The sequence below is a fragment of the Urocitellus parryii genome, chromosome Y (genome assembly GCF_045843805.1).
Source record: "Urocitellus parryii isolate mUroPar1 chromosome Y, mUroPar1.hap1, whole genome shotgun sequence".
In the NCBI taxonomy this organism is placed as follows: Eukaryota; Metazoa; Chordata; class Mammalia; order Rodentia; family Sciuridae; genus Urocitellus; species Urocitellus parryii.
The window spans coordinates 1,432,016-1,459,933 of NC_135548.1; the positions used below are offsets into that span (position 1 = coordinate 1,432,016).

General features: G+C 43.0%; 2 protein-coding genes across 2 annotated transcripts; both read left to right on the forward strand.

Annotated features, from left to right (window-relative positions):
- On the forward strand, nt 1-23,401 carry LOC144251147 (zinc finger protein 124-like; the record flags this gene model as incomplete). Its single annotated transcript, XM_077794239.1, has 4 exons — nt 1-165; nt 22,294-22,420; nt 22,596-22,656; nt 23,344-23,401. Coding segments are annotated over exons 1-4 (294 nt in total), but the record flags the coding sequence as incomplete, so codon positions are not given.
- LOC144251058 (uncharacterized) lies at nt 23,398-26,550 on the forward strand. The gene has a single exon (XM_077794188.1). The coding sequence runs from the start codon at nt 23,462-23,464 to the stop codon at nt 25,760-25,762; it is 2,301 nt and encodes a 766-aa protein (XP_077650314.1). The 5' UTR covers nt 23,398-23,461; the 3' UTR covers nt 25,763-26,550.
- Nucleotides 26,551-27,918: the final 1,368 nt, after the last annotated feature.

The window sequence follows — 27,918 nt, forward strand, 5'->3', positions numbered from 1 at the left end:
TCTCGCAGGCTGTTTTTCTTCCTGGATTCTCCTCCTGATCCTTCAAGCCAAAAGTTTTCTGCTCCAGGGACTCAGGTGACTTTGCACAGCCTGTGTCCCCACCCCCATCTTGGGTGCATGGAGGTTCCTCAAGAGGACGCGGGGTCACCACAGAAGACAAAAATGGTGAGTTTGCTACCAGGACTGAAGGTTTCGGTCACCATCTGCCTTGGGGGCCGGCGCGCAGGTGAGCTGGGGAGCGCCGAGGAGTCCCCACTGACGCGTGGCCCTGTCCCTTGGTCTCGTGGGGTGAGCTGGGTTTTGGGTTTTTGAGGTGAGCTGCTGAGCGTGGCAGAGTCCCCGCTGGCAGGTGGCCCTGGGCCCTGTCCCCTGGTTCCCTGGGTTTGGAAGGGCGGCTCAGGTCCCTGGTGTCCCCTTTGCTCCCTACTGGTGGCCCGACCCACTCTTCCCAACGTGGAGGAAGCAGGGCCACAAATGCACCTTCCTCCTCCCAGGGGAGCTCCTCCGGAGGCTGCTGTAGGTCCCCCAAATTGCAGGCGCCTCCTGCCTTCTAAACCCACCTTCCCTCCACCTCACAGCTCGGCCTGTAAGGGTCTGGCGGAGCGTTGGAGAAAGAGACCACAAGAGACCAGCCTCATGCAGTAAGGAGGGGGAAGTTTTATTGAACCAGCATGCTGGGGCTCCGTGCCCACTCAAGAAAGGAGAGCAGCCCAGAGCCCAGAGCAGAGGTCAAGCAGGGGAGGGCGGGGGGTTGCATACATCAGAACAAATCATGTTGAGGCGCGGGAAAATTGAACAACAACTTTGAGACATGATTAGTCACATTCATTGGCGTGAACAGTCTGGGTAGAGGTGATTGGTCACCCCTGAGCGGGGTACACATTTAAACAGATTGGTTTTGTGGCCTGGATGCTTTCCTGCTGAGCTATTTGGAGCCCTTAGCTATTAAACAACCAGGGAATCAATGGAAATATTTACTGGGCAGTTCAGGTATTGTCCTAACAGCTACAGAGATTACAGGTTCCGGGGTTGCAGAGGAATTTTAACAATACCTGGTCTATTTTTTTTTTTTTTTTTAGCCCAAGCCTTGTAATTTAGAAACCTTACAATGTCTTTTACACTTAAACTCAGACATTTGCAGCTTAGAATCAGCTTAGAAATTTTACCTTTACAGGCCAGACATTCGTTCTTCCCACTCGGTCCAAATGGACATCGTCTGGTAATTGTCACTTTTCATCTAGTGAAATATTGGAGAGAATAGTTCTTTTCTTTTAATTGGGGATCCAAACCCAGGGAGCTTTATCAGCCACATCCCCAGCCTCCCCTTATACTGAATTTTGAGATGGGCTTCCACTTGAAGCTGGTCTCCGACTTGTGATCCTCCTGCTTCAGCTTCCCAAGTCCCTGGGATGACAGGCCTGTGCCACTGTCCCTGGCAAGAAGAACACTTTTGAAAGCCTTTGTTTTCTATTTGTGAATATTACACTTGAGGGGAAACAGTAATCACTTAACACTTTCCTGTGTTTGGTCAAAATAATTACTTTAAAGGGAATAAGGCATTTGTTTATAGAACCTAGGGATATTGAATCCTGGGCTATGTACCCAACCCCCCTCCCTTTTTGACATAAATTATTTTTTAAAATTTATTTATTTTTTCTTCTTTTAGTTATTCATGGCAGTCGAATGACTTTGGACACAGCAGACATAAATAGAGTATAACTGCTCCTTTTTCAGATTGCAGTTGATGTCGATTCACACCAGTCCTGTAGTCATATATGCACATAGGGCAATTGTGTCTGATTCATTCTGCTCTCCTTCATCCCCAGCGCTTTAAATTTGATTTTCAGACAGGGTCTGGCTATGTTGCCCAGCCTGGCCTGAAAGTCATGATCCTCCTGCCTCAGCTTCCCAAGATGTTGGGATTAAAGGCTTTGACAACCCCAGCTATGGAAAATAGTGCATTTTAACCCAAATATTAATGACCATACTCAGGAACATGGATTCAAGTACTGCAAATGGTGTATGTGTCCCACCCTGGAGGACAGATATTGAACCCAGGGGCACTTAATCACTGAGCCACATCCCCACCCCTTTTTATATTTTATTTTCAGACATGATCTCACAAAGTTCCTTATGGCCTCACCAAGTTGCTGAGGCTGGCTTTGAATTTAGCAATCCTCCTACCTTAGCCTCTCAAGCTGCTGGGATTACAGTTGTGTGCCACTGTGCCTGGCCTACATGAACTTCTATAAAAGAAAGTTGTGGAACCAATTGCATTAGTAGAATCATTAGACTGGTGGACTACAGAAAAAATAAAATGAAATGTGTTCTGCCGTTATTACATTCTTTCTTTAGTAGATGGTGGGGACTAGATGTCTGGTAAGGGTAGTGATACATTCTGACAAGTTTTAAGAATTGTGGTCTGATACAGAAATTAAGATGATTGGCTATTAAACGGCATCTTCCTTAGGTGTAGACACCATGTCTGATTTCGTGGGCAGATTTTCTCTTTTGACGACTCACAGGGTCCTATGTTCTCAGCCACTGTCCTCTCCTGGAGCTGCCCCAAGGTGCCCACAGCTGCCCTGGTCCCTTCAGGGTGAACAGAACTTCAGGCCCTGGGTCAGCTCCTCCTAGAGGACAGCCTGAGGTGTGGGGTGCAGCCTCTCAGGGAAGCTGCTGGGGGCTCTGTGCTGAGGAATCTCCTGGAACAGGCCTCATCTAGACAGCTACTTCCTTGGGACTTTGTTTACCCCAAGCCCTGTTCCCATTCCTTGGAGACAGGTGGCCAGTCCACCTGTGGATGCTGGTGCTGAGTGGCCAGGTCAGCAGTGACTCCTGCCCTTTCAGTCTCTCACAGTGTGAAGGAGCGAAACCTCTCCCAGAGCATAAGGACCACCCACCCCAGTGCAGAGCTGTGCAAACCTGAAAAGCCTCATAGACTGGAGTCATGGTCCAGGTCTCTTGAAGGGTGATCCTGGAGGCTTTCAGTGAGCAAGACCAGGAGGGAGCATGTCCCTGCTGTCAGGGACCTTCCCTGCCCCTTGAGCCTGACACATGTGTGCTCCCTCAGCACCAAAGCTTTCTGTGTATCACTTTGAAATGATGTGCTCACTTATCTGAGGCCCAGGTTTATTTATTCAGAACCAAATGGGATGGACTATTATTAAATAGGCAAAAAAGAAGTGGATTTTAAAGTCTAGTAACATTTCCATTGTTAAAAATTCTAATTTACAGCCAGGTACAGTGATGCACACCTGTGATCCTTGCTGTTCCAGAGGCTGAGACAGTAGGATTGCAAACTTGAAGATAGCCTTAGCGACTTAGCCAGGCCTTATGCAACCTGGTGAGACTGCGTCTCAAATAAAATATAAAAATCGCTCAGGATGTGGTAAAGTTCCTCTGAGTTCAATCTCTGGTACCAAACAAACAAACAAACAAATAAAACCCACCTAATTTACCTTTTGCTACCCCTGATATGTATAGAAAATTTGAGAGTCAATCTTGTCTTTTCAATGATTTCCAGTTGAAAGCCATGTGGTAGATTCCAGAATGCCACTTAACATACAGAGAAACTCTGTCTTCCATTTTGCTGCTGAAAATGAATTCATTTTACAAAAATAGTTGTGAATAAATTTATGAATGCAATTTCATAAAAACTAGTTTCTCTCCTTTACACGGTCATAAATTTGACAGGGGATGACAGCTTGTGGTTGTTGTTCTCTGGACTTCACAGGTTCATGTTAACTGTGTGCTTTTTTGGTATCAGGAATGGAATCCATAGGTGCATAACCACTGAGCCACATCCCTGGCCCCTTTTAGATTCTTCCTTTTTAGTCAGGGTCTTGCTACATTGCCTCAGGCCTCTGACCCCTGAACAACTGAGGTTACAGATGTGCACTATCATACCCATCTTCATTGCAAATTTTAAGGACAACTTTGGCGATATCTGAAATACCCAACTGTGGTCATTTAATCACTGAATAATTTATCAAATAGTAAATGAGCATTCCCACCATGTTACCTGATTCCTGTTTCCTCCTAAGTGCCTCCTCTTAGGGCCTCCCTTTTGGGAGATGGCCTTTTAGCTTATGAAACTTGGGAGTAGCATAAATGCTCTCTCTGTTCTCTCTGTCCTGTACAATATTTTCACTGGTCTTAGATGCAGTGTACTATTATCCATGCCCTGACTTTCACATAATTTTCTGAAATGCTCTTTGTTTTTTCAAAGAGTGTGGATCATGGGAAAGTTCAGTCTCCTTTGTAAGAAAGTGTGTTGTCTTTCCATTGATTTTGTTGCCTCTCATTGTGTATCTTTTGTATTATAATCTTTTTTATCACTCATTACATATATTTTCAGTTTTTCTTTGTGATTTTTTTAATTGTGTGTTTGTGTTGTGTGTGTGTGTGTGTGTGTGTGTGTGTGTGTGTGTACTGCTGAGGATTGAACTGAGAGCTACCAAGTTCTTTACTACTGAGCTACTCTCCAGCCTGAGATAATTAGTATTGTAGACTGTTGTTTACTTATTTGCTGATGTATTGAGTGCTGGGATTGAAGCCAGGGACTTGCTCATGCTTATGTTGTCCTCCAACAATGAATTTCAATGTATGAGCAGCATTTTGGGGGTGGGCAGGTATTTAACTGGGGAATAAACCTACAGGCACTTGACCACTGAGCACATCCTCAGCCCTTCCTATTTATTATGTACTTTTTAATTTTTATTTTGTACAGTTGTAGATGGACAGAATACCTTCATTTTGTTAATTTTTGTGTGATGCTAAGGATCATACCCAGTGCCTCATACATGCGAACAAATGCTCTGCCACTCAGCTACAATCCCAGTCCCCCCATTTATAGTTGATGAAGACCAAGTCTCACAAAATTTCTGAGTGTCTTGCTAAATTGCTGAGAGAGCCTCCAACTAGCCAGTTTCATGCCTTGACCTCCCTAGTGGCTGAAATTACATGTGCACACCACCACACCAGCAGTTGGCAGGACTTTTGAAGACTTATCATCCAATTTCTTTCCAGATGGAAATAATATTGAAAATCATATTCCTTCCTTTTGTCCATAGATTTGAAATTTGTAATTATGACTCTTCTTCTTTGCTTTATCTTTGCATTATTATGAAAAAGGTATTTAGCATATAATATTGTTTCTTATGTATATATTTGTAAAAATCCATGGCTTGGTAGTTTATTCATTTCTTTATTAGATAAACTTTGTTTTTCAGAGCAATTTCAGGCTTACATTACTTATTAGTGAGTGTTCTCTAGAGGAACAGCATCAACACGAAGTGTGATTATAAAAGGGGGACATATTAGATTGGCCTACTTGACCTGAAGCTGGATGTCCACAGTGGCCATCTGCAGCTGGAGAGCTTGAGAAGTAGTAGCTGCAGAGTCCAAGAGGCTGAAGCCTCAGAAGAAGAGGGAGCAGTGGTGCTGCCCTAGTCCAGACCAAAAGTTCTGGAAACTCCCTGGAGAATCACAGGCAGAGTCCACTTTGGGAGAGTGAAGAAGGCAGAGTCTGATACCCTCAGGCCATTGCAGCAGCCATTGGAGAAGAAAGGGGCTTGCTCTGCTGCTGCTTCCTTCTTCTTCCAGCTTTTGTTCCACCCAACACACTGTCCTATTGGATGGTGCTGCCTAGCTGAAGGAGGTTCTCCAGGTTGATTCGCTGTTCCACATGTCAATCCTTTCTAGACACACCCTTATGGACACACCTAGAGGCCTCTTAATCACAAATATCTCTTAATCCAATGGGGTTTACAATTGAAATGAGCCATTACATATAGTATTAAACACCCTTTCTCCACACTGTTTTCAACATCTTGCATTGATTTTGGATGCTTGTTAGTTTCTGAACCAGTGTCCTACATTGAGTGGATGAAGCAACTGTTATGCCAGATTCGTGGGATCCCAATAGACCTCCAGGAGCTTAATCTGATGGAATCACACAAGAGTCTTTATTGCAAGCTCGAGCCTGGACTCACAACTGTTTCTGACTCAGCAGTCCCAGGGAGTGAGTCCCCGTCCTTTGTCCAGTGAGATTTTATAGGTTTGTGGGGGATACTCTATGCGTCACAACATCACACAATAAATCATCCCATACTGCGGGGAAGTCAAACAACAACTCTTAACATTGATTAGCACATTCAATGGTTGGAAAAAAGTTGGGTAGGGGTGATTGGTTATTGCAACAGGGGGATTCATTTTAACTGATTGGTTTAGGCCACGAGGGGTGTATGTGCTAAACTATATGGTTTCCCAACATGTTATCTACCACCATAATAAACTACTGGGGGGTCATCTGGCATTCCAGGTATTTTCCCTGTCTCATGCTGATTGGAGGTTTGCTAGGGAGTGCTCTGTGGTTCAGCCCCCTTCCCTAGGACAGGCCTTGAGGTAGAAGCTGCTGTTATTTATTTCTTTTTAAAAATGGAGTCACATCAGTTTCTCACAACACCTTATCATCAGCTGAAATCCATCCTTTTTCTTAGGGTTCGTCCTCTGTGTGGTGTGATTTTGTGTGTCACATATTCTACATAATAATGTCATGCAGAAGAGTTTCACTGCTCTGGGAATCCTGTGTTCCCCCTGTTCATCCCTCCTCCCCAGCCCTTCCTGCCTCTCTGCTCGCTAAGTTCCTGGCTCCCATCAGTTCTGCTAGTGCATCTATAATGTTGTCTCTTGTGGAATGTTCTTGACTTTGACTCTTACTGCACTTGCCTTTCAGACTGGCTTCTCTCACTTTCCAGTCTGCCTTTAAGGGTGCTGTATCTTTGCAGGCTGCAGAGCTCACTTTCTGAGTGATGATCTTTGGTGTGGTTAAACTGCAGCTTGTCCATTCAGCATTGAAAGGTGCATCTTCCTTGCTTCTAGCTTTGGGCAGATATGGATATGGCTGCTGTAGTCACTGCTGAGAAGTTTTCTGTGCATATTTTTCACCTCATTTGCATAGACACCTGGGAGTGTGGTGAATTAATTGTAGTGTGCACCATGTTTATTTTGTAATAGCGTGACTGTCTTCCAGAGAGAGTGTTCTTCTCTCCATTCACATGAGCAAGGGAAGGGTTCTTGCTGATTCATGTTTTCACTGTCTTTTGGGGCTGTCATTGTTTGGCATTTGACCACTCCAGTGGGTATCTGGTGGTACCTCATTGTTTAATTAGAAGTTTCTTAAGTATGTCCTGATGAACATCTTCTCCTACATATATTAACTGTCTCTGTTTCTTGGATGAGTGTCTTTCCAGATCTTTTGTTCACTTCCACATTGCTTGCTTTCTTACTGAGTGTTCTTCCTGCATGTTGAATACCAACCCAGTGTCACTATGTGTCATGAAAACATTTTGTCCAGTTCTCCAGCATGTCTTCTCATTCTCTCAAGTGCATCTTTTGAAAAACACAAACTTCATTTTGATCAAGTTCTATTTAAAAGTTTTTTGCTCACAAATCATGTGTCTGATGTTGCATATGAAGCTGTCATGCCAGCCCAGATTTCTGTGTAAGTACTTCTGTGTCATTTTAGTGAAGTTCTGAAGTTTGCATTTAGTACTATGATGTATAGGCAATTTTTTGGTGTTGGAACGTGAACCCAGGGCCTCCTAAGTGCCAGGCAGGTGCTGTGCTAGAGCTGCAGTCCCAGCTCTGTGTCCTACTTTAACACTGAGGCTCCACTGGGAGCTGATCTGTGACAATTGTGAAATGAGAATGCTTCCTTTCTTTGTACATTAATGTGCAGGTGTTTTGGCAGTATTTTCCAAGAGAGTGTATTTTCCATTGCTCCTTTGTTAAAGATCAATGGAATAGATTTATATTGTGCCAAATACCACTGTGTCTTGATGATTGTAGATTTTTAGTAGTTCTTAGCCTCAGGTAGTGTTCATCCTGTGAATTGAGTGTTCATTACCATGTTGGTTGTTCTGGATCTTTTATTACTGAAGAAATAACTTTGGGGCTGGGGAAGTGGCTCAAGCGGTAGCACGCTCGCCTGGCATGCGTGCGGCCCGGGTTCGATCCTCAGCACCACATACCAACAAAGATGTTGTGTCCGCCGAGAACTAAAAAAAAAAAAAAATATTAAAAATTCTCTCTCTCTCTCTCTCTCTCTCTCTCTCCTCTCTCACTCTCTCTTTAAAAAAAAAAAAGAAATAACTTAAAAGAATTTTGATTAGGATTATATTGAATCCATAACTGAAGTTGGTAAGAATTGATGATAGCACTGAGGTTTCCCATGTGTAAACATCAAATATCTCCATGTGTTTTCCTTGTCTTTGATAGTCTCATTGGAAGTTAGCAGTTTTTGTCATACAGATTTTTATCAGATTTATATATGAGTATTTCTCTTTCATTGGTGCTGTATAAGTGGTGTGTGTTTGTTTTTCTTTATGGTTTTGTTGCTGGGTGTTGGACTCAGGGCTGCTCTACCATTGAGCTACATTACCAGTCCTTTTAATGGTTTTGTTTGGAGACAGAGTCTTGCTAAATTGCCCAGGCTGGCCTCCAAGCTGGGATCATCCTGCCTCTGCCCCCTGAGTGGCAGGGATCAGAGGCATGGCCTCCATGCTCAGCTTGCTGCTGTCAACAGGATGATAATTGTCCTGTTTATAAACATGACAACACTGACATCATGGAGTTGCTTTTTATGGTTCTTTGGGGGATTCCACATAGAGTAAAAGATCATGCTGTCTCTCTATAAAGACATGGTGTTTTTCTGAGCTTGAGTGATTTTCGTTATTCTTGACTTTTCTCTTTAACTTTTTATATAATCAATATTTATTATTTAGCTTTTTGTTGTGATGGGTAATGTTAATTGGTTTCCAATTTTAAATCAGCCTTGCATAGCTGTAATAATTCCCTCTTGGCTGTGGTGTATAATTTTTTTTATTTATTTTTGGACTCAATAAAGTAATGTTTGAGGAATCTTGCATTCATAATTGTGAGAGTCATTCATACTTTCCTTTTCTATATAATACTTTTCTTTATCTAATTTTGATAATTTGGTAACATAGAGCTCAGAAAGAATTAGGAGGTTTTAACTCAGCTTCTGTGTTCTGGAAAAAAACAGTAGAAAGTTGGTGGCAGGTTTCACTGTCTCCTGGAAGCGTGTTTGACATGTCAGACCCTTTCTGTGTGTGTGTGGGTGGGGCGGTAATTAGTTATTGAGCCTGTTTTGTGTATCTCTCCTTGTGTGTAAGTTGTAGGAGATTGTTGATAAACACAGTCTGATTCCCTCTTTAAAATTGGGAGCCATCTCCCCACAAAGACATGAGAAGCTAATTTCAGGTTTACTAAAAATTACTGCAAATTCTGATCTTGCTTGGAATGCCTGCCCATGCCTTGAACTCACCCATGCCTGGCTCTCTCTGGGCAGATAGCAGCCCTCTCTGAAATTTTAGTGACACCTCAGAAATCTTGGCCTTCCCTGGCCAGAAAATGACCCTCTCTGAGGCTGTAATGACCTTCATAAATTCTGATGTGTTGGCCAGCAAAAATGTAAACTAGCCTTGTGTTATGCTCCTCAGAGTTTTGTTTTCTGTAATTTCTCAAACTCCTCTTTGGTGACCTTCTGGGCTATAAAGCTGGGCTGCAAGAAAGCTCCAGAATTTATGAAGGTCATTAGAGCCTCAAAGAGCATCGTTATCTGGCCAGGGAAGGCCAAGATTGATGAGGCATCACTAAAGTTTCAGAGAGGGCTGCTATCTGGTCAGAGAGCCAGGCATGGGTGAGTTCAAGGCATGGGCAGGCCTTCCAAGCAGTTTAGAGTTTGCAGTAATTTATAGCAAAGATGAAATTAGGTTTTCATGCCTTTGTGGCAAGATGGCTCCCAATCTTAAGAGAGAATTAGGCTGGGTTTATCACATGCTAGGGAAGCACTCTTGCACTGAGCCACAAGCTCAGTCTCTGTCCTTTGTATTTTGGGCCTTATGTCAGTTTTTCAGTGATGCTGATGTTCATGAAGAGCTTGATTTTGCAGACTGTCGATTTCCTGATTGTGGTTTCATCAACACCCTCTCTGTTACCTTCCTGTGCTTGATTTAGGTTTACCTTGCCCTTCTTTCTCTGGTCTCCTGAAGTGCAAGTTTCAATGGTTGCTTTAGCTCTTCTTTTCTGAAAGGTGCTTTGGATGCCTTAGATACCAATGAGGCATCCCCTGTGCTGTTCTCTACAGATTTCCTATGGTGGACTTTTGCATTTCATTTCCTTTAAAATGGTCACCTTTTCTCTCACCTCTTTCTCCTGATCTGTTGAGTCCTGTGCTTCACCTCCCTTTGCCTGGAGGCTTTCCACCTCCTTCTGATCTGATTTCTGCTTTAACTCCCATGTTCTTTGGGCATACATGGGCTTTCACTGGTGTTGCACACTCTCACGGGTGTAGTTTAGGGCTCAGAATGTGCCTTGTCCTGGGGGGTGTTGCTGTGACCCTCAGAACTCGGTGTGCTTTAGGTTTGAGTGAAGGCCAGTGAAGCCCTCCTGTCTGCTTCTCTGTCCCATGTCTGTCCTGACAGAGTTGGGCTGATGTCTCCCAATGGAAGTGTGGATTCGTTGTCCTGGGCAGTTCTGTATGTCTCTGCCTGATGTGTTTTGACTTTGTTTCAGGTGCATGCTTATTAAAACTCTCAGACAGTTCATTGAAATTTTAGCCTAGGGAGGGCACAGGTCTGTATTTACAGTGGTCAGGAAGGCGGAGGCAGGAGGACTCGAAGTACAAAGACAGCCTCAGTGTCTTAGAGAGCCCTGAATATATTATAGAGATCCTATCTCAAAATAAAAATGAATAAATAAAATTAAAAAGAGCTGGGAGTGTGGCTCAGTGGTTAAGCACCTCTGTGTTCAAAATCTGGTACAAAAGGAGAAGAGAAAATTTAACCTAGGCATTTGGGAGCCTGATCTTTCTCAGGGTTGGTCAATCTCATGTATTGTTTGTTGTTGAGCATTCTTTGTATATTTTGTTGTTGAAAAGTGAATGGAAATGTGTTCTCCCCTTTTCTCCTACCGTACTCTTCCTGTTTGGAAGGCTTCATGCATTTGCTGAGTCGCATTCCTCACACTAAAACACTCAGGGTCACTCCAGGGAAACTGGGCTGCATGAAATATTCACACAAGAGACACAGATACCTTTTTCTTTGGGTCCTGTGATGCTCCTCTGACCTTAAAGGGAGAGAGAGAGAGGGAGAGGGAGAGGGAGAGGGAGAGGGAGAGGGAGAGGGAGAGGGAGAGGGACAGGGAGAGGGAGAGGGAGAGGGAGAGGGAGAGGGAGAGGGAGAGGGAGAGGGAGAGGGAGAGGAGAGGGAGAGGGAGAGGGAGAGGGAGAGGGAGAGGGAGAGGGAGACCAAACTTGTTGAACCCTTTCACTGAGGAAGAACCATTGAAATGAGGCAAGGGGTCAGGTTTCAGGGGGCTGAGTCTAGCTTCCTGATGTCTGTGTCAGCAGGTTGACTGACATCTAGGAAGGCCACACCCAAAGGCACAGCAAGAGATGGGGAGTTTCCATGGACCATTCTATCCCAAACAGGGCAAAGGGGTAGGATTACAGAGGAAAAGGTGAGTGTAGCTCAACCTCAGGGGTGACACCTACATCTGAAGACATGCCTCTGACTTCCTGAGCTGGGACAATGCCCAAGTGACCATGAAATGTAGTGATCTGTCAGAGCCTTTTGCTTCAGGACTGGAAGGTGGGGGCTCAATAAGAGTGGCTCCCCACATATTTCCTCTTCCTTAATATTTGAAGGCAATTGGGAAATTATTTTTTTCCGTCACTGGATTCTTGGTCCGAGGTCATCATGATCTACTCTTGAAACACAAAAGGCATTAGTAGAAAACATACTATCTCAGGGACATAACCAACTTGGAAGATCCAGGTTATTAATATTATTCTTCTGCCAAACACTCATCAGAAGACTCTTCATCTTTTCTTGATTTATTGGGAAGCCTTGCACTTGGCAATGGTAACATGGACATGTTCATTTGGCGTGGTGCTTCAGCCTTTCCACAAACCATGGAGCAGAGGGCTCAGTCACAATATTTATTACAGTGGCTTTTTAGAGCATTTTAACTCAGTTCTAACTAAGTTTGAAACAGAGCGATAAAGACTATATCACAGAAGCAAGGAATGATATTTAAAGTAGTCACTTCAAAGATCATGAGACCGGAGCTGGCCTAGGTCTGGTTCATTGGCATGCACCTGTTTCAGACCCCAACATGAACTTCAGCAGAGTGCAGCTCTGAAATACCAGCCAGCAATAACTAGCGATGCCATAAGGTGAGTTGTATTCATACAGGCTACAGGATATTCATCATCCTTTTTCTTAACTCTCACATTTAAGGAATCTATTAGTTCGGTCAGTGATGTAAACATTCTGAAGGCAGAAGACAAACATCCAAACATCCTTTTGGGTGCCATCTCACTGAGGGTTAGGGTATTACCAATCAACCTCCAGGTGCCAGGCATCCTCCTGTAATTGCTCTTGTCCGTTCTAGGAGACCAGCCTAAAATGCATCCACTATTTCTAGATCTCTTGTGTTGTACTGACCAGACATTTGCATAATACTTAGGAATACCCAGGAATAATACTTAGGAAAGGTGCCAGTTTCTATTGTAGAATGATCAGGGCAAGGATGCATTGGTGGATATTTTAAAGAATAACTGGCCTATACAGAAAAAAAATCTATTAATCTTTCTGACAATTGTTCAGTTAGGTAAATACAGTCTTAATCTCTAAGGACCAGCATGATTGGCTGCTTTAGGTTTCTTCCATGCTGTCTGTTTCCAAAAGATATTCCCAGTCAGCCTGTTTACCACAGGATCAACATGTGGGTATAGCTGACCATGGCAGTTAGGAGAATTAATCTAGTTATGGGTGGACTTTCCAGTCCACACTGTAAAGTATATTAAAAATGGACCACAGCTTAAGTAATGGGAGAAGGAGAGTTTCCAGAATTCCAGTTTTTTTTTTCTCTTCCCCTGTAGTGGAAGGGAACACACTGGTAGGTTGAGATGAAGGAGAAAACACTGATTTTTCTTTCTTTCATGAGGAAAACATAGAGACGGCAGGCTGCTATGATGAAGTGCCAGATCCACCTTGTGATCTGGTGGTCCCCAACTCCCAAAGAAAAGAAAGAACACGGCTCCAGAGACGAAGAGCTGAGAGAAGGCGCAGACGCGGGCCAGCATGGGGGAGAACTAGGTGGTACCCAAATTCGCTGCCCTCAGCTCCCTGCTGGTGGGTCCCTGGGGGTAGAGAGTGGCAGGAGGGGGTGGGGCTGGATGCAGAGGAAAGGGACATGCTGGGGAAACCACCCGAGCTGAGGCCCGCGACCTGGGTCTGAGGAGTGGAAAACCCACAGGGGTCACCCGGAGTGTTCTGGTGGGTCACCCTGAGCCTGGTCTCAGTTCTGGCAGGTGATCCACACTGCCTGGACTGGGATGTGGGTTGGTAGCCCAGTCCTGGTCCCTGGCTCCCAGGGGATGGGGGAGGGGTGGGCGTGATGGGCTCCTCCCCTTCCCCTCCCCTCCTCCCTGCCAGTGCCGCCCCCACCCAGCCCACTGCAAGGAGCCTGCTGTCTCACCATCAGCTCAGCTGTGCCCTCAGCATCATGTGGGCCTGGCGATGTGGTTGGCACATCAGCTGGGGGTGGCCCATCTGGCCCCTGAGACTGGAGGAAGAGAGCTGGCCAGGTGGGGTGGCTCCTGGGGACAGTCAGGCACTGCCTCTTCTCTTACATTCTTGCCCCCGTCCTTAACAAACAAGGCGCACTCGTCCACCACACCCGTCACCCCCGCATCCAAGCTCCACAGTGCCGGGCAGGGGGTGCGGTGGGCGGGGGACTGTCCCCAGGCCTGGAGGGCTTGGGGTCTCAACCCGGCTGGCGTCATCTGCCCTAGGCAGCTGGAACTCCGTGGTGCTGGGAAGGGCACCCTGGAGGGGCTGATGAGCTGGTGTAAGTCACAGGTGATCTGGTCCTTGATTCCAGCCCCAGGGACCTGGGCTGCCAGGGAAGGCACAACCAGCCAGGCCCTGCCTCCACTGGGTAGGCTGCGTGGCCCACGGGGCTCCCTGCCATTGGAGACAGGAAGGCAGTGCCTACCTCACCAGGACCTGGCCCTGGTGATCCTCCTGGCGGAGGCCCTTGGTGGGAGTGTTGTCCACCGGGCCTCAAAATGGCCTACTGCTTCAGCCACACGACTGCAGTCCCCACCGCCAGGTCTCCTTCAGACCCCAACCCCTTAGGTGGTCCACCTTGCTCAGCAGACACAAAGACCACAGGCGCTGGGGTGGTGGGGTGGGACAGCTCTGCAGGGCCAGGGCGGCCCTCTGTTCTACCAAGGCCACCATCTCTATGACAGAGAGCAAGTCCACATCCTTCCCTGCTGAAGTGGGGTCCCCCTCGGCAGCAGGGGTCCCTCCCGGCCCCTGGGTCCTGAGGAGCTTTGGGGGCTTCCAGACAGCTTGACCCTGGAGCTCCTGTCCTCCCTTGTCTTTATTTAATAAAACTGAGTCAAGGCTTGGCATAAGCCATAGCACTGCCAGTTTAGGATGTAGGTAATAGTACAAGGATTTCAACGCTAAGAAAGAATTATCTTTTATGCATTATTGCAATTTCCCAATATAGACTAGTTGATCCATCCTAACAACTTAAAAAGAACTCTCAATCTCTTTTTGAGAGAAGGTCTCCAAATACCTCTGTATTTTAGAATATTATCCTTTCAGGACTGGGGATGTGGCTCAAGCGGTAGTGCTCACCTGGCATGTGTGGGGCGCTGGGTTCAATCCTCAGCACCACATAAAAATAAAGATGTTGTATCCACCGAAAACTAAAAAAATAAATATTAAAAAAATTCTCTCTCAAAAAAAAAAAGAAAGAATTTTATCCTTTCAATAGGTGTCTCTTAATTATCTTTTAGAAAATATGATGAAGATTACTTCCCAGGCAAGGGAATAACATATAAATCTTACCATATTTTTTGTGGATAATAGGTCTAGTCAGAGAACTTATATCAATGAATTTCCAACCAATTTTGCAACTTTTATTGTTCAAAACCAATGTGTGACTTTAATTTGAAGAACATCAATCTTAATAAAATGTTCTCCCAAATCTCTCAATTATCCAACAAAAGTAATATATAGGAATTAGCAGAGGATTTGAGTCAATTTTAGTCCTCCAAGGAGAATTGCCAAAATTGGAATCTAAGTCAGTAGTTTAATATATTTAGTGTTTAGTCAAGGATGTGAATTTATTCACCAAAATTAATCCTTACCTGAAACAGTAAAAAATCATTAGGCAATAAAGACCTTCCTTAAGAAAAATAAACTTAACATTTTAATAGGTCTTTATCTTGTCAAAATATGGGCAAATATTTTAGCTCATATCAGCATAGTAAAATTAGGGAAATACCCTGAAATATCCTTGAATTAATCAGTTAAATTTTTATGGTCAATCCAGTACATATAAATGTTCTTCTCAATTGTTTTAACTTTCTATGTCATCTGTCTAGTTATCGATGTAAAAATCTTTCCATTTAGACAACTACTTTTATCATTAAAATCTAGAATATAAAGACCTGTTTCACCCAAAGATGATTCCTTTCATCTCCTTAGGACCTCCTATGTGTGCTTTCTCTCTGTTGAAGCATCTTTTTCTTTTACGAGATTTTCCTAGTTATACTTTGGAACAATTTGTGAAAACCGTAGAGTCTAAGGAAATTATTGCACTTTCATAACAAATGTCTGAATGAAAATACAGTTAAAGCCCTTGGATATTCTTATAGACAAAGTCATATCTGTTTATTCTAAAAGTTTGTGCAGTAATTTGAGATTACTTGATTATGTTTTGAAAGTAAATTTATAGTAAAATACATTCATCTCAAATGTCTGTAACTAAAAGGCAGAGCATCAGGTAAATGCATGTGTAAAAAATATATAAATTATGTGTTTTCTGTTGAAGAAAAACAATTAGATAAATATATATTAATTAAATAATTTGACATATGTTAATTATTTTATGGATCAACAACTATAGGTTATTCAAAGAGCATAACTTGTAGTTGTATTAACTTTATGTAACCACGTGGTTCTTAAGATATTTTGGATCCATTTCAATTTATTTTTAACTAAGAGTGCATTCTTTTTTTTTTTTTTTTTTTTTTAAATATTTATTTTTTAGTTCTCGGCGGACACAACATCTTTGTTGGTATGTGGTGCTGAGGATCGAACCCGGGCCGCACGCATGCCAGGCGAGCGCGCTACCGCTTGAGCCACATCCCCAGCCCCCAAGAGTGCATTCTTAAATGTGATTCACACGATGTGGCTGAAATAAGATCCTTAAGTATATTTTATTCTTTTTGACAATACACAGGAATGAGAATAAGGATTTCTTGATTATCACAGGAACATTGCCGGCTTTTGTTCCTGCAATAAGCAAATGCATTCCCATAACCTCCAAAATGAAAAGCAAAATATAAGAGGCATATGTTTGATATCTCTTATCAATAGAACATTATTTAGCTACAACCACAGAGAAAAGTCAGGTTGTGGAACTCAAAAATAACTTAAACTTGGGCTGCCACACAGTAACCTGTGGAATTAGATTTTTTCCTGAAAAAGATGTCTTTCCTTAGCATTTCAAGTGGGGATTCTTAAAAGTGCAGGCTCTGTAGTTTCAGGATCAAATCTGTGTGAAACAGGAAGGAAGGTTAGTGGCTGGGAGGCGGGACCAGAAGTCCTGTCTGAGTGACAGTGGAAGGACCAATAGGAAGCCTTGGAAATGCGGGGGTGGGACCAGGAAGTCCACTTGGCCAGCCGGCTTTGGGCGGTTACCATGGTGATGGAAACAGCAAGGATCCTGCTGCCCATTGTTCAGGGCAGAGGCTCCCTGAGCTTCCCAGCGGGTTGCCTTGCCTTTGGTTTGTTCCTATGAAGCCTCATCTGGAGACCTGTGAACGTCTAGTGCGTTCGGGTCCCTGGGTAAGGGTCGGGAAATCATGGGGACACAGGGGATGCAGAGCCAAGGCAGCAATTGCAACTGCATGCTGAGCTTTATTTGCATGTTTCTTTTATATTCTTCTTCTATCAAAGCAAGCAATTCTTCAGTAACACTTCACCCACATAGCCCAAATATCATGCCTCAGCGGGTACACAGAGCTAAATTCAAATTGTTCCTGTTCCCTTTGATAAGTACCCTCCCAAAGTTCTTTGTAGACATTATCTAATCCCCGAATGTACTGTTCCCAGGTCCAGTATGCAGGAAGCTTCTTCCTCTAGGCCAAACCATGCAGAAGCTTGTGTCTTGTGATAAGGGGAAGAGAACATTTCCTCCTCCTAGCTGGGCTTGCCTCAGCTGACCTAAATCACAGTCACAGCTTCTTGCAAAGTGTCAGGCTGAGGGAGCTAAACTCTGCACACTTAAACCCCAACAGAGACTTGCACTGCTGTTCACACTCTTGCAATTCATGGATGTTTTCCTGTATGATCCCTTCACAGTGTCCTCCTGTCTTTTGTACTTTCCCTGGGAGTGTGTGGGTCCTTTAAAAGTGAGTTTTAACTTCAGACACCAGTGTTACTCTCAGATTTTAAGGCACTCTGCACCCAGGCCAGGTTGCTTAAGGGTTCAAAGCACTGTTGGCGGTGGCTCTAGTTACAGACACCACAGGGAGCAGAGGCTAGGCTCAGTTACAGTCTTTCTGATCCATAGGACAAGAGTGTAGCAGAGGTTCAGAACCTTCTGAGTATTCACAAAACAATAAAAATATAAAATTCACTTCTCTACAGGTAGAGAATCCTTGAATCAACTCTTAGCACAAAAATTTTCTTCCCTTTTTCTCACTGTCCCAGCACAGACTTCTAGTACATATACCCCCCAACATGTTTTTACCTAATGTTTCAAAACATAGATTCACAAAAACAATCCCAAAAAGTGCACAAAAGTACTTTTCCCATGGGAGAGGACTGAACTTCACAACATATCCCACTAATCATCTTAATAACTCTTTACATTTATTTAGAGTCTCTAGAATTATAAAAATATTTTTTTCTCTAAAGACTGAATATTCTCAAATATTTAAGAGTTTAATCTCACAGATTTTTCTTCTAATTCAGTTCCTTTCTATGATTCAGCCCACAATACTCTGCAATCCGAAGCATGCTTAACTTCTGGAGAGAAATTCCAAATGCACTAAATTCATAAAATCACTCTGAGGTGGTTATATGGGCCACAAATTGTCGCATTCCTCACACTAAAACCCTCAGGGTCACACCAGGTGAACTGGGCTGCATGAAATATTCACACAAGAGACACAGATATCTTTTTCTTTGGGTCCTGTGATGGCTCCTCTGACCCTAAGTGTATGCAGAAAGAGAGAGCACAACAGAGAGAGAAAGAAAGTGCTGAAACCTTTTATTGAGGAGAAGCCATTCCAATGAGGCAAGGGGTCAGGTTTCAGGCAGTTGAGTCTAGCTTCCTGATGTCTGTGTCAGCAGGTTGACTGACATCTAGGAAGGCCACACCCAAAGGCAGAGCAAGAGAAGGGGACACACAAAGGGTGTTTCCATGGAATATTCTATCCCAAACAGGGCGAAGGGGTGAGATTACAGAAGAATAGGTGAGTGTAGCAAAACCCTGTGGGTGACACACTTACACCTGAAGACATGCCTTCGACTTCCTGAGCTGGGACAATGCCCAAGTCACCATAAAATGTAGTGATTGGTCAGAATCTCTTGCTTCAGGACTGGAACGTGTGAGTCATTCAGAGTGGCTCCCTACAAAACTGCTTTGTCTGCGGTGTGTGGTGAATTGGCTTGTGTTCAGTCCATTTCTAGACTCCCCTGAGTGCCGGTGTGGTGGGACAGAAGGAAGCTTCAGCCATTTGGGAGCTGCCAGGCTGTGGATTTGCAAGCTGCCACCCAGCAGCTCTGCTCTCTGACCTTTCACCCTGCAGGCTGGCAGCAGACAGGTCCCTGTAAGGAGAGAACCAAGCAGCAGAAGCAGCCCACACAGTAGCAGGGACAGAGCAGCCCCTCTTTAGGTTGAGTGCAGCCAAAGGCCCTGGCCTCTAAGAGCTGAGTCCCTAGGCGGTGGATAAGCATGTGTCCCTGTAAGGGATATCAAATAGATGGCACCAACTCCCCTGCCTCAGTGTTCTCAAACGTTTCTTATGCTTAAAAGTAAAGGCCCTGATGTGCTCAGGCTCAGGCTTTGGGAGTTGTTCCTCTGGGCTCTGCTGCCACTACTAAAGTGTTGCTGCCAGATCTCGGTGTCCTTGCCCTCATTTGCTGCTTCACCAGAAGCAAGGAAAGAGCAGTGGCAACAGCAAGAGCTCCGTGCTCTGGCTCCTCCAGGGAGCTGTGCTGGGGCCTCTGCTTTAACACAGACTGGTGCTGCTTCAGACTCTGCTGTCCTGCGCTCTGCCCACCCCAGCCTGGAGAGACACCAGTGCTGAGCTTGCAATGAATGCAGCTCTTGATCTTCTCTGAAAGGGTTTCTCCTGGCCTTTGTGGGCTTCCTTACCTCCTCTGTATACCTAGGTATTCTTATTTTGGGGCACAATAAAGTGGAGTGAACTCAAGTGTTTTTAAACAATGAACCAAATCCCCTGCCCCCTGTATTTAAATTTTTTTTTTTCAATTTTGAGACAGGGTTTTGCTCAATTGCTTAGTTGCTCCCTGAGTTGCTGAGGCTGGCACTGAACTTGCAATCCTCCTGCCTGAGCCTCCTGAACCTGGGTATTTTTGAAACCTGATTTCCAAAAGAAATTCTCCCTCAGCTTTCTTCTCTAGACTTCAGGTGGTGGTTGAGTGGCAAAACAATAATTTGCTACTATTCCTATATGCAGGCTGTGGGTTTAGTTAACTCTTTTTAAGGAATTCCACCTACTTTTTCACAGTGATTTCTTCTGACTTAGAACAGTGAGAACCTTTTAAAAATTTCTTTAAGATGTTAGCATAGTTAGTTCTGTGATAAATTTAATAGAAATTAAAGAAACTTGGGAAAGATCTGCTGTGTGCAGTCTGTAGCCAGTGACTAGGGTCTCACACTGGGAGGTCACACCCCTGTCCTGCACCAGAGAGGGGCTTTCTGAAGGGGGAGTGAAGGTCACACCCTGCTTGCTGCTCTCCACTGTTCTCCAAGCTGTGGAGAACCTCAGGAGCTTTCACACATGATGATGTTCTTGTTCTCATGGTTCTGCTTGTGTGTGGAACACTCCCTCTCTCTGGAGTCATCTTCACCTTGGATGTAAATGATTCTCCTTCTTGCAAGGTCCGTTGACTATATTTGTGGGAGTCTCTTTCTGGGCTCTGTTCTGGTCTATGTTGTGGAAGTACACTGAGGGTCCCAGACTCTGAGTTGTGTCATGTTGGTGTCTAGTTTGATCTTTTTTTTGTGTGTGTGCTTATCATTTTTAGAAAATTGTTTAGCTTATTTTTCTCTAAAAGTAAATTTTTCCTAGACATAGTGGTGAGTGCCTATAATCCTAGCTGCTGGGGAGGCTGGGGCAGGAGGATCGTAAGTTTATAAGCTAGTCTCTGCAACTTAGGAGGCCCTGAGCAACATACAACACCCTGTCTCAAAACATCAAATGTGTCAGGGATGTGACTGTGTGGTTCTGCTCCCCTGGATTTCATCCACACTGTGTTTTTGTTTATTTATTTGTTTTTCAATTTGTCACACATAAGTAAGTAAATAAAAATATATTTCTTTGAAATTTCTGAAATGGGTTTTAGTCTTTGACAGTTAAATGTACAATAAATCACATTTGTCTGCAGAATAGAGGGAGGAAGTACTTGGCATGTAGATTCTCATTTGCCTGGACTATCATTGTGTTCTCTCCCCAAGACACCTGCTGTCACCCATAATTTTTCCATGCCTTGAAGAACAGCCCACTAAAGGCTTTCTCTTGGGCTTCTACTAGCCTCTGTTGATACTGTCCTCCTTCAAATGCCATGTGTCTTGAGTCCTTGAGCATGGTTCTTTGTGAGTGGCAGGGTCATGTTCTGGTAGGTGGTCCTCTTGGCTGTTCCACAATGTGCAGAAATCATAGGCTGCTTAGAGACCCACATGGAGTGGCCTGTTTCACAAGCAGTCAGCGTGGCATAGTTCAGGATTCTGGGCTACAAACCTGCTGCTTTAACACACCCTGGAAGTGCTTGTGCCTGAGGTTTTCTTGCACCAGCTGTGCTACAGGAATGAGGAATCTCTTTCATGACAGACCAACATTGTACATGTGGCCTATCTTGATCAAAGTGTCCTTGAGCAGAACCGTGGTGTGTGTCTCATGACTGTACATGACCTGAGTGAGACATCTGCTGTTCAGAAGAGCTTGAGAATCATTGGACATTCATTGTTGCCACAAGGTTTGGAAAAGGATTTTCTGCTGTCTGTTAAGAAAACTGTTTTTCAGACCTATATCATTTTGTAAGGCTGTTGTTTGGATAAGGTGACTTCTGGGGGTCATTGAGTTTTTTCTAAGATACATGCCATCTTTCCATACACCCCATTCTGCTTTGACATTAACCACTAGAAATTATTATATTGTTGTGTTTATTAATCCATATGCTTGATTACTAATGGGTAAATTTGTTCTGGAGTAAAGCTCCTGCAAACTTCTTGTTGTCCTCAGTGAATCACACAAGTTGAGCTCAGTCCCCAGTGAACATATTGTGACAACCTGTGTGGAAGATCGTCTAACTGTTGTCTATGAGGGAAACTCTTTAGTGACTCCATACTCGGAGGGTGTGGGTTGGGGCTGATTCTAGGCACTTCTTTAAGGATGGAACAATTGACTTTCAGAAGGAAACAGGAGATCAGTAAATGCCATGTTGTCTATATTAACGTGGAGGCCCAGTGAGCCACTGTGGTTGGCAGGATCTGTCTCAAAGGCTAAGTTTTGTGATTCCAGCAATTTCCTACTCAGTCAGCTTTCTTTTCTAAGGGTAAATAATATGGAGAATGCTAATATTAGCTCTCTACTGCACAGGATGTTGGTAGGATGGTGATAGAGATGCAATCAACAAATAAGTTAAGGGTGAACCGAGAGCCCCTCTTACTTCCTGTGAACTCACCAAAAGTGATTTCACCAAAGGAAGGCTGTACAACACTCTCTGTTTACCTGGTGTGGGGCCCAATTCTAGTGTTGGAGTGGCTGTGAGGACTTAAGTACACTAAAGACTTCATGGGCAAAATCGTGGAATTAATCGGGAGGCCAGGGAATCATGTGAATATCATGCATGTTGAGTATAGATTTCTCACACTGTCAATCTCTCCTGGCCTCCACTACACATTTGTGGGATATTTTAGATCTCAGCGACCTTTGAGGATGTGGCTGTGAACTTCACCCAGGAGGAGTGGGCTTTGCTGGATGCTTTCCAGAAGAACCTTTACAGAGATGTGATGCTGGAAGTCCTCAGAAACCTGGCTTCTATAGGTAATAATGTTGTGTAGTTATTTAATCACATAGAGAAGTCGTGTTTATTTTGGTCATTCATGTAGAACATATAAAGACAATCAATTGGTGAATTATTGTAGCATAAAATGCTCCATAAATTTGGAAAAGCATTTCTGTCTCCTAAAAATTTATAATGTTTGGTTTGGCATTTTAGGAAAGAGATTGGATGACAAGAACATTGAAGATCAGATCAATAATTCTGGGAGTAATCTAAGGTAATTGTACTCACAAGAGGAATCCTTGAGGAAATCTGAGAATGTCATATAATTTGCAAGAAATGTGCACAACTTTAAATGTATTTATTCTTACAAGATTTTTTACCAAAAACATATACTTAACTGAGACTGGGGTTGTGACTCAGTGGTAGACAGCTTGCCTAGCACACTTGTGGCACTGGGTTCTCTTCTCTGCACCACATTTAAATCAATAAAGTTTATTCACAACTCAAATAAATTTTACATACATGTATATTTAACTGTAAAATATACTCAGTCTTTTCAAAGTACTTGACATTCAAAAGTACTATGAAATTGCATATGTAAATATGACTATTTGGATAATAGTCATAGGCAATCTGTGTTGCAAAGCATTGTTTCCTCTCAATCTCTTTATTTTCTGGCAATTTGAAGAAGTTGGAAAACCTAGTCTTTACCTGATGTTGGTAGTAATGTAAGCATAGCACCTTTAAATAAAAATAAAATCATGAATGAATCAAGCATTAATCATGTGCTGATCATTCTTTAAAGAAATCTTATGGTAAACTTCAAAGGCAAAGAACAGTATGGGGAAATTTTCAATGAGATTCCAGTTCTTAAGTAGACAAAGAAAAATTTTAATAGAGTGAATTGATATGACGGCATTATGTGTGCAACTGACTGCATATGTCCTTCATACCTTCACAGGCACTTCAGATCTCACTGTGGGCATGAATGCTATAAACATGAAGAGTGTGAAGAGAAGCCATGTGAATTGAAACAATATAGAAAATCTGTGGTTTCTCTCAAAAGTGTTCACACACAAATGTTAACACAAACTAGAGATGAACCATATGAAAGTACGATATGTGGAAGAGTCATCAGTTGTTCCAGTGACATTCAAAGACATGAAGATTCTCATACTGAGTGCCAACCCTATGAATGTCAACAATGTGGTGAAGCCTTTTTTTCTCTCCCAGCTGTTCAAAGACACATGACAACACACAGTGGAGATAAACCTTTTCAATATGAGGTATTTGGGAAAGCCTTTCATTCCCGCACTTTATTTAGAAAACATGAAAGAACTCATTCTGGAGAGAAACTCCATAAATGTAAACAAGGTGGTAAAACTTTGGTTTCATTCACAAGTCTTCGATGTCACATGATCAGGCACACTGGGAAAGCACATTTCAAATGTAAGGTATGTGGAAAAGACTTTGCTTATCCCAGTTTACTTAGAATACATCAGAGGACACATACTAGAGAGAAACCGTATGAATGTCAACAATGTGGGAAAGCCTTCAGTACTTCATCTTACCTCCAGATACACGAACAGACTCATACAGGAGAGAAGCCCTATGAATGTAAGCAGTGTGGAAAAGCCTTCACTCAGTCTGCTCACCTTCACTCTCATGAGCAAACTCATACTGGAGAGAAGTCGTATAAATGTCAACAATGTGGAAAAGCCTACACAACTTCATCTTACCTTCAGATAAATGAACAAATCCATGCTGGAGAGAAGCCCAATGAATGCCAACAGTGTGGAAAAGTCTTCACTACTTCCTCTAACCTTCAGAGACATGAACGAACTCATACTAGGGAGAAGCCCTATGAATGTAAGCAGTATGGCAAAGTTTTTACTCAGTCTGCTAACCTTCACTCACTTGAAAACACTCATATGACAGAGAAATTTTATGAATGCCAACAATGTGGAAAAGTCTTCAGTACTTCTTCCTACCTTCAGATACATGAACGGATTCATACTGGAGAGAAGCCCTATGAATGTAAGCAGTGTGGGAAAGCCTTCACTCAGTCCAGTCACCTTCACTCACATGTGAAAACTCATACTGGAGAGAAGCCCTATGTATGTAAACTGTGTGGAAAAGCCTTTGCTCGATCTCCTCAGCTTCACATGCATCATCGAACTCATACTGGAGAGAAGCCCTATGAATGTAAGCAGTGTGGGAAAGCCTTCACTTACTCCTCTAACCTTCACAGACATGAAAGAACACATACTAGAGAGAAACCCTGTGAATGTCAACACTGTGGGAAAGTCTTCACTACTTCAACTTACCTTCAGATGCATGAACAAATCCATACTGGAGAGAATCCCAATGAAAGTCAACATTGTGGAAAAACCTTTGATACATCCAGTGAACCTCACATGCATGGAAGAACTCACACAGAAGAGAAGACCAATGAATGCCAACAATGTGGAAAAGTCGTCAGTACTTCTTCTTCCCTTCACAGACATAAAGGGACGCATACTGCAGAGAAGCCCTATCAATGTCAACAATGTGGAAAAGCCTACACTACTTCATCTTACCTTCGGATACATGAACAAATCCATGCTGGAGAGAAGCCCAATGAATGCCAACAATGTGGAAAAGTCTTCACTACTTCTTCTTCCCTTCACAGACATGAACGGACACATACTGGAGAGAAGCCCTATGAATGTGAGCAGTGTGGCAAAGCTTTTGCTGTATTGTCTACCCTTCACTCACATAAAAGAACTCATACGGAAAATAAACCCTATGAATGTCAACAATGTGGAAAAGGCTTCACTACTTCTTCTTCCCTTCACAGACATGAATGGAAGCATACTGGAGAGAAGCCCTATCAATGTCAACAATGTGGAAAAGCCTACACTACTTCATCTTACCTTCAGATACATGAACAAATCCATGCTGGAGAGAAGCTCTATGAATGTCAACAATGTGGAAAAGTCTTCAGTACTTCTTCTTCCCTTCACAGACATGAACGGACGCATACTGGAGAGAAGCCCTATGAATGTAAGCAGTGTGGCAAAGCCTTCACTCAGTCCTCTAACCTTCACTCACATGAAAAAACTCATACAAAAGAGAAGCCCTATCAATGTCAACAATGTCGGAAAGCCTTCAGTACTTCTTCCTACCTTCAGACACATGAGCGGACTCATACTGGGGAGAAGCCCTATGAATGTAAGCAGTGTGGCAAAGCCTTCGCTCAATCCCATCATCTTCACAGACATGAAAAAATGCATACTGGAGAGAAGCCCCATGAATGTCAACAATGGGGAAAAGCCTTTGTTGCATCCCATCAGCTTCACTTACATGAACCAACTCATATTGCAAAGAAATTGTACTGATGAAAACAATTGGCAGAGTCTTCTGTTATTACTGTTCTTCTCATCAACATGTTGGAAGTTTACTGGAGAAAAATTCTTTAAGTGTGAAATGTGGTGGATCAATATTTCTTGTCCCCTTCAAACACACTGCTCACTCTGCTGAATATTGTACTGGGGATTGTACTGCAGATTTGGTCTGGTGGCCCTCTACCACTGAGACACATCCTCATTCTTTTTGATATTTTTAATTTTGAGACAGAGACTTGCTGAGTTCCTTAGGGTTGTTCTAAAATGCTGATGCTGGCCTCAAACTTGTGATCCTTCAGACTAAGCCTCCCAAGTCTCTGGGATTAAAGGCATACATCACCACATCTGGCTGAATAACTGTTTAAATGTGAAAAAAATATAGCAAATCATTCCATTTTCCCTGTTGTCTTCAAAGCCATTTCCCTCACTGGAAAACAAACACTCTGAATGGGGATGATTTCCTATACTCTATCAGCTTCATGTTGTAGACCTATTTTTCTTTTCTTTTATGAAAATTCTCATGGAGAGAAGCCCTATGAATGTGAAAAATGTGGGAAATCTTTTAATTTTTGCAGTTTATTCTGAGTACTAAATAGATTCTTTTGGAAAGATTCATGCCAAAATGAATAAATCCTATGCAAGTAGGAAATACAAAGGGTTCTGATATTTTAGTTTTGTTCAGTTGTATTAAAAAAAAAATACTGTAGAAAATCCTGTGGATAAGCCATGTTGGGCAGTACTTAATTTTGACAGTTTTATTCAAAGACATAAAAGAATTTACATCTGGGCTGGGGATGTGGCTCAAGCGGTAGCGTGCTCGCCTGGAATGTGAGCAGCCTGGGTTCGATCCTCAGCACCACATACAAAGATGTTGTGTCCGTTGAAAACTTAAAAATAAATAAATAAATAAATATTTTTTAAAATTCTTAAAAAAAGGATTTACATCTGGGAAATCCCGTCTGCTAAAGAATTTTGACACCCAATTCATGTCTTTATACATGTACTTCGTACAATGATGTCCTTCACATTCTTTCATCCTTGCTAATCTTTTGTCCCCTCCTTTTCCCTCCCAGTTCTCCACTTTAGCTAGAATTCATCTAATCCTTCCATGCTCCCCCCATGTTTCCCCTATGAGTCAGCCTCCCTTATATCAGAGAACACATTCAACATTTGTTTTTTGGGGATTGGCTAACTTCACTTAGCATTATCTTATCCAGTGCCATCTATTTACCTGCCGATGCCATGATTTTATTTTCTTTTTTATTGCTGATTAAAGTTCCATTTTGTATGTATGCCACTTTTTTTAATCCATTCATCCACTGAAGGGCATCTAGGTTGACTCCACAGTTTAGCTCTTGTGAATTGTGCTGCTATAAACATTGATGTGGCTGTGTCCCTGTAGTATGGTGTTTTTTAAGTTCTCTGGGTATAGTCTTAGGAGAGGGATTGCTGGGTCAAATGGTGGTTTCATTCCCAGATTTCCAAGGAATCTCCACACTGCTTTCCAAATTGGCTGCACCAATTTGGAAGTCCCACCAGCAAGGTAAGATGGTACCTTTTCCCCTGCATCCTCACCAACACTTATTGTTGTTTGTCTTCATAATAGCTGTCATTCTGACTGGAGTGAGGTGATAGGTTAGAGAAGTTTTGCTTTGCATTTCTCTAATTGCTAGAGGGGATAAGCATTTTTTCTTATACATGTTGATTGATTGTATATTCTCTTCTGAGAAGTGTCTGTTCACGTCCTTGGCCCATTTGTTGATTGGGTTATTTGTTTTTTTGGTGCTTAGCTTTTTGAGTTCTTTATATACAATAGAGATTAGTGCTCTGTCTGATGTGTGAGGGGTAAAAACTTGTTCCCAGGGTGTCGGCTTTCTGTTCACCTCACAGATTGTTTCTTTTGCTGAGAAGAAACTTTTTAGGTTGATTCTATCCCATTTATTGATTGTTGGTTTTAATTCTTGGGTTATAGGAAGTTGGGGCCTAATTCCACATGATGAATATTACAGACTACTTTTTCTTCTATTAGATGCAGAGTCTCTGGTTTAATTCCTAGGTCCTTGGTCCATTTCAATTTGCACTTTGTACTTGATGAGACCTAGGGATTTCATTTTATGTTGTTGCTTATGGATTTCCAGTTTTCCTAGCAC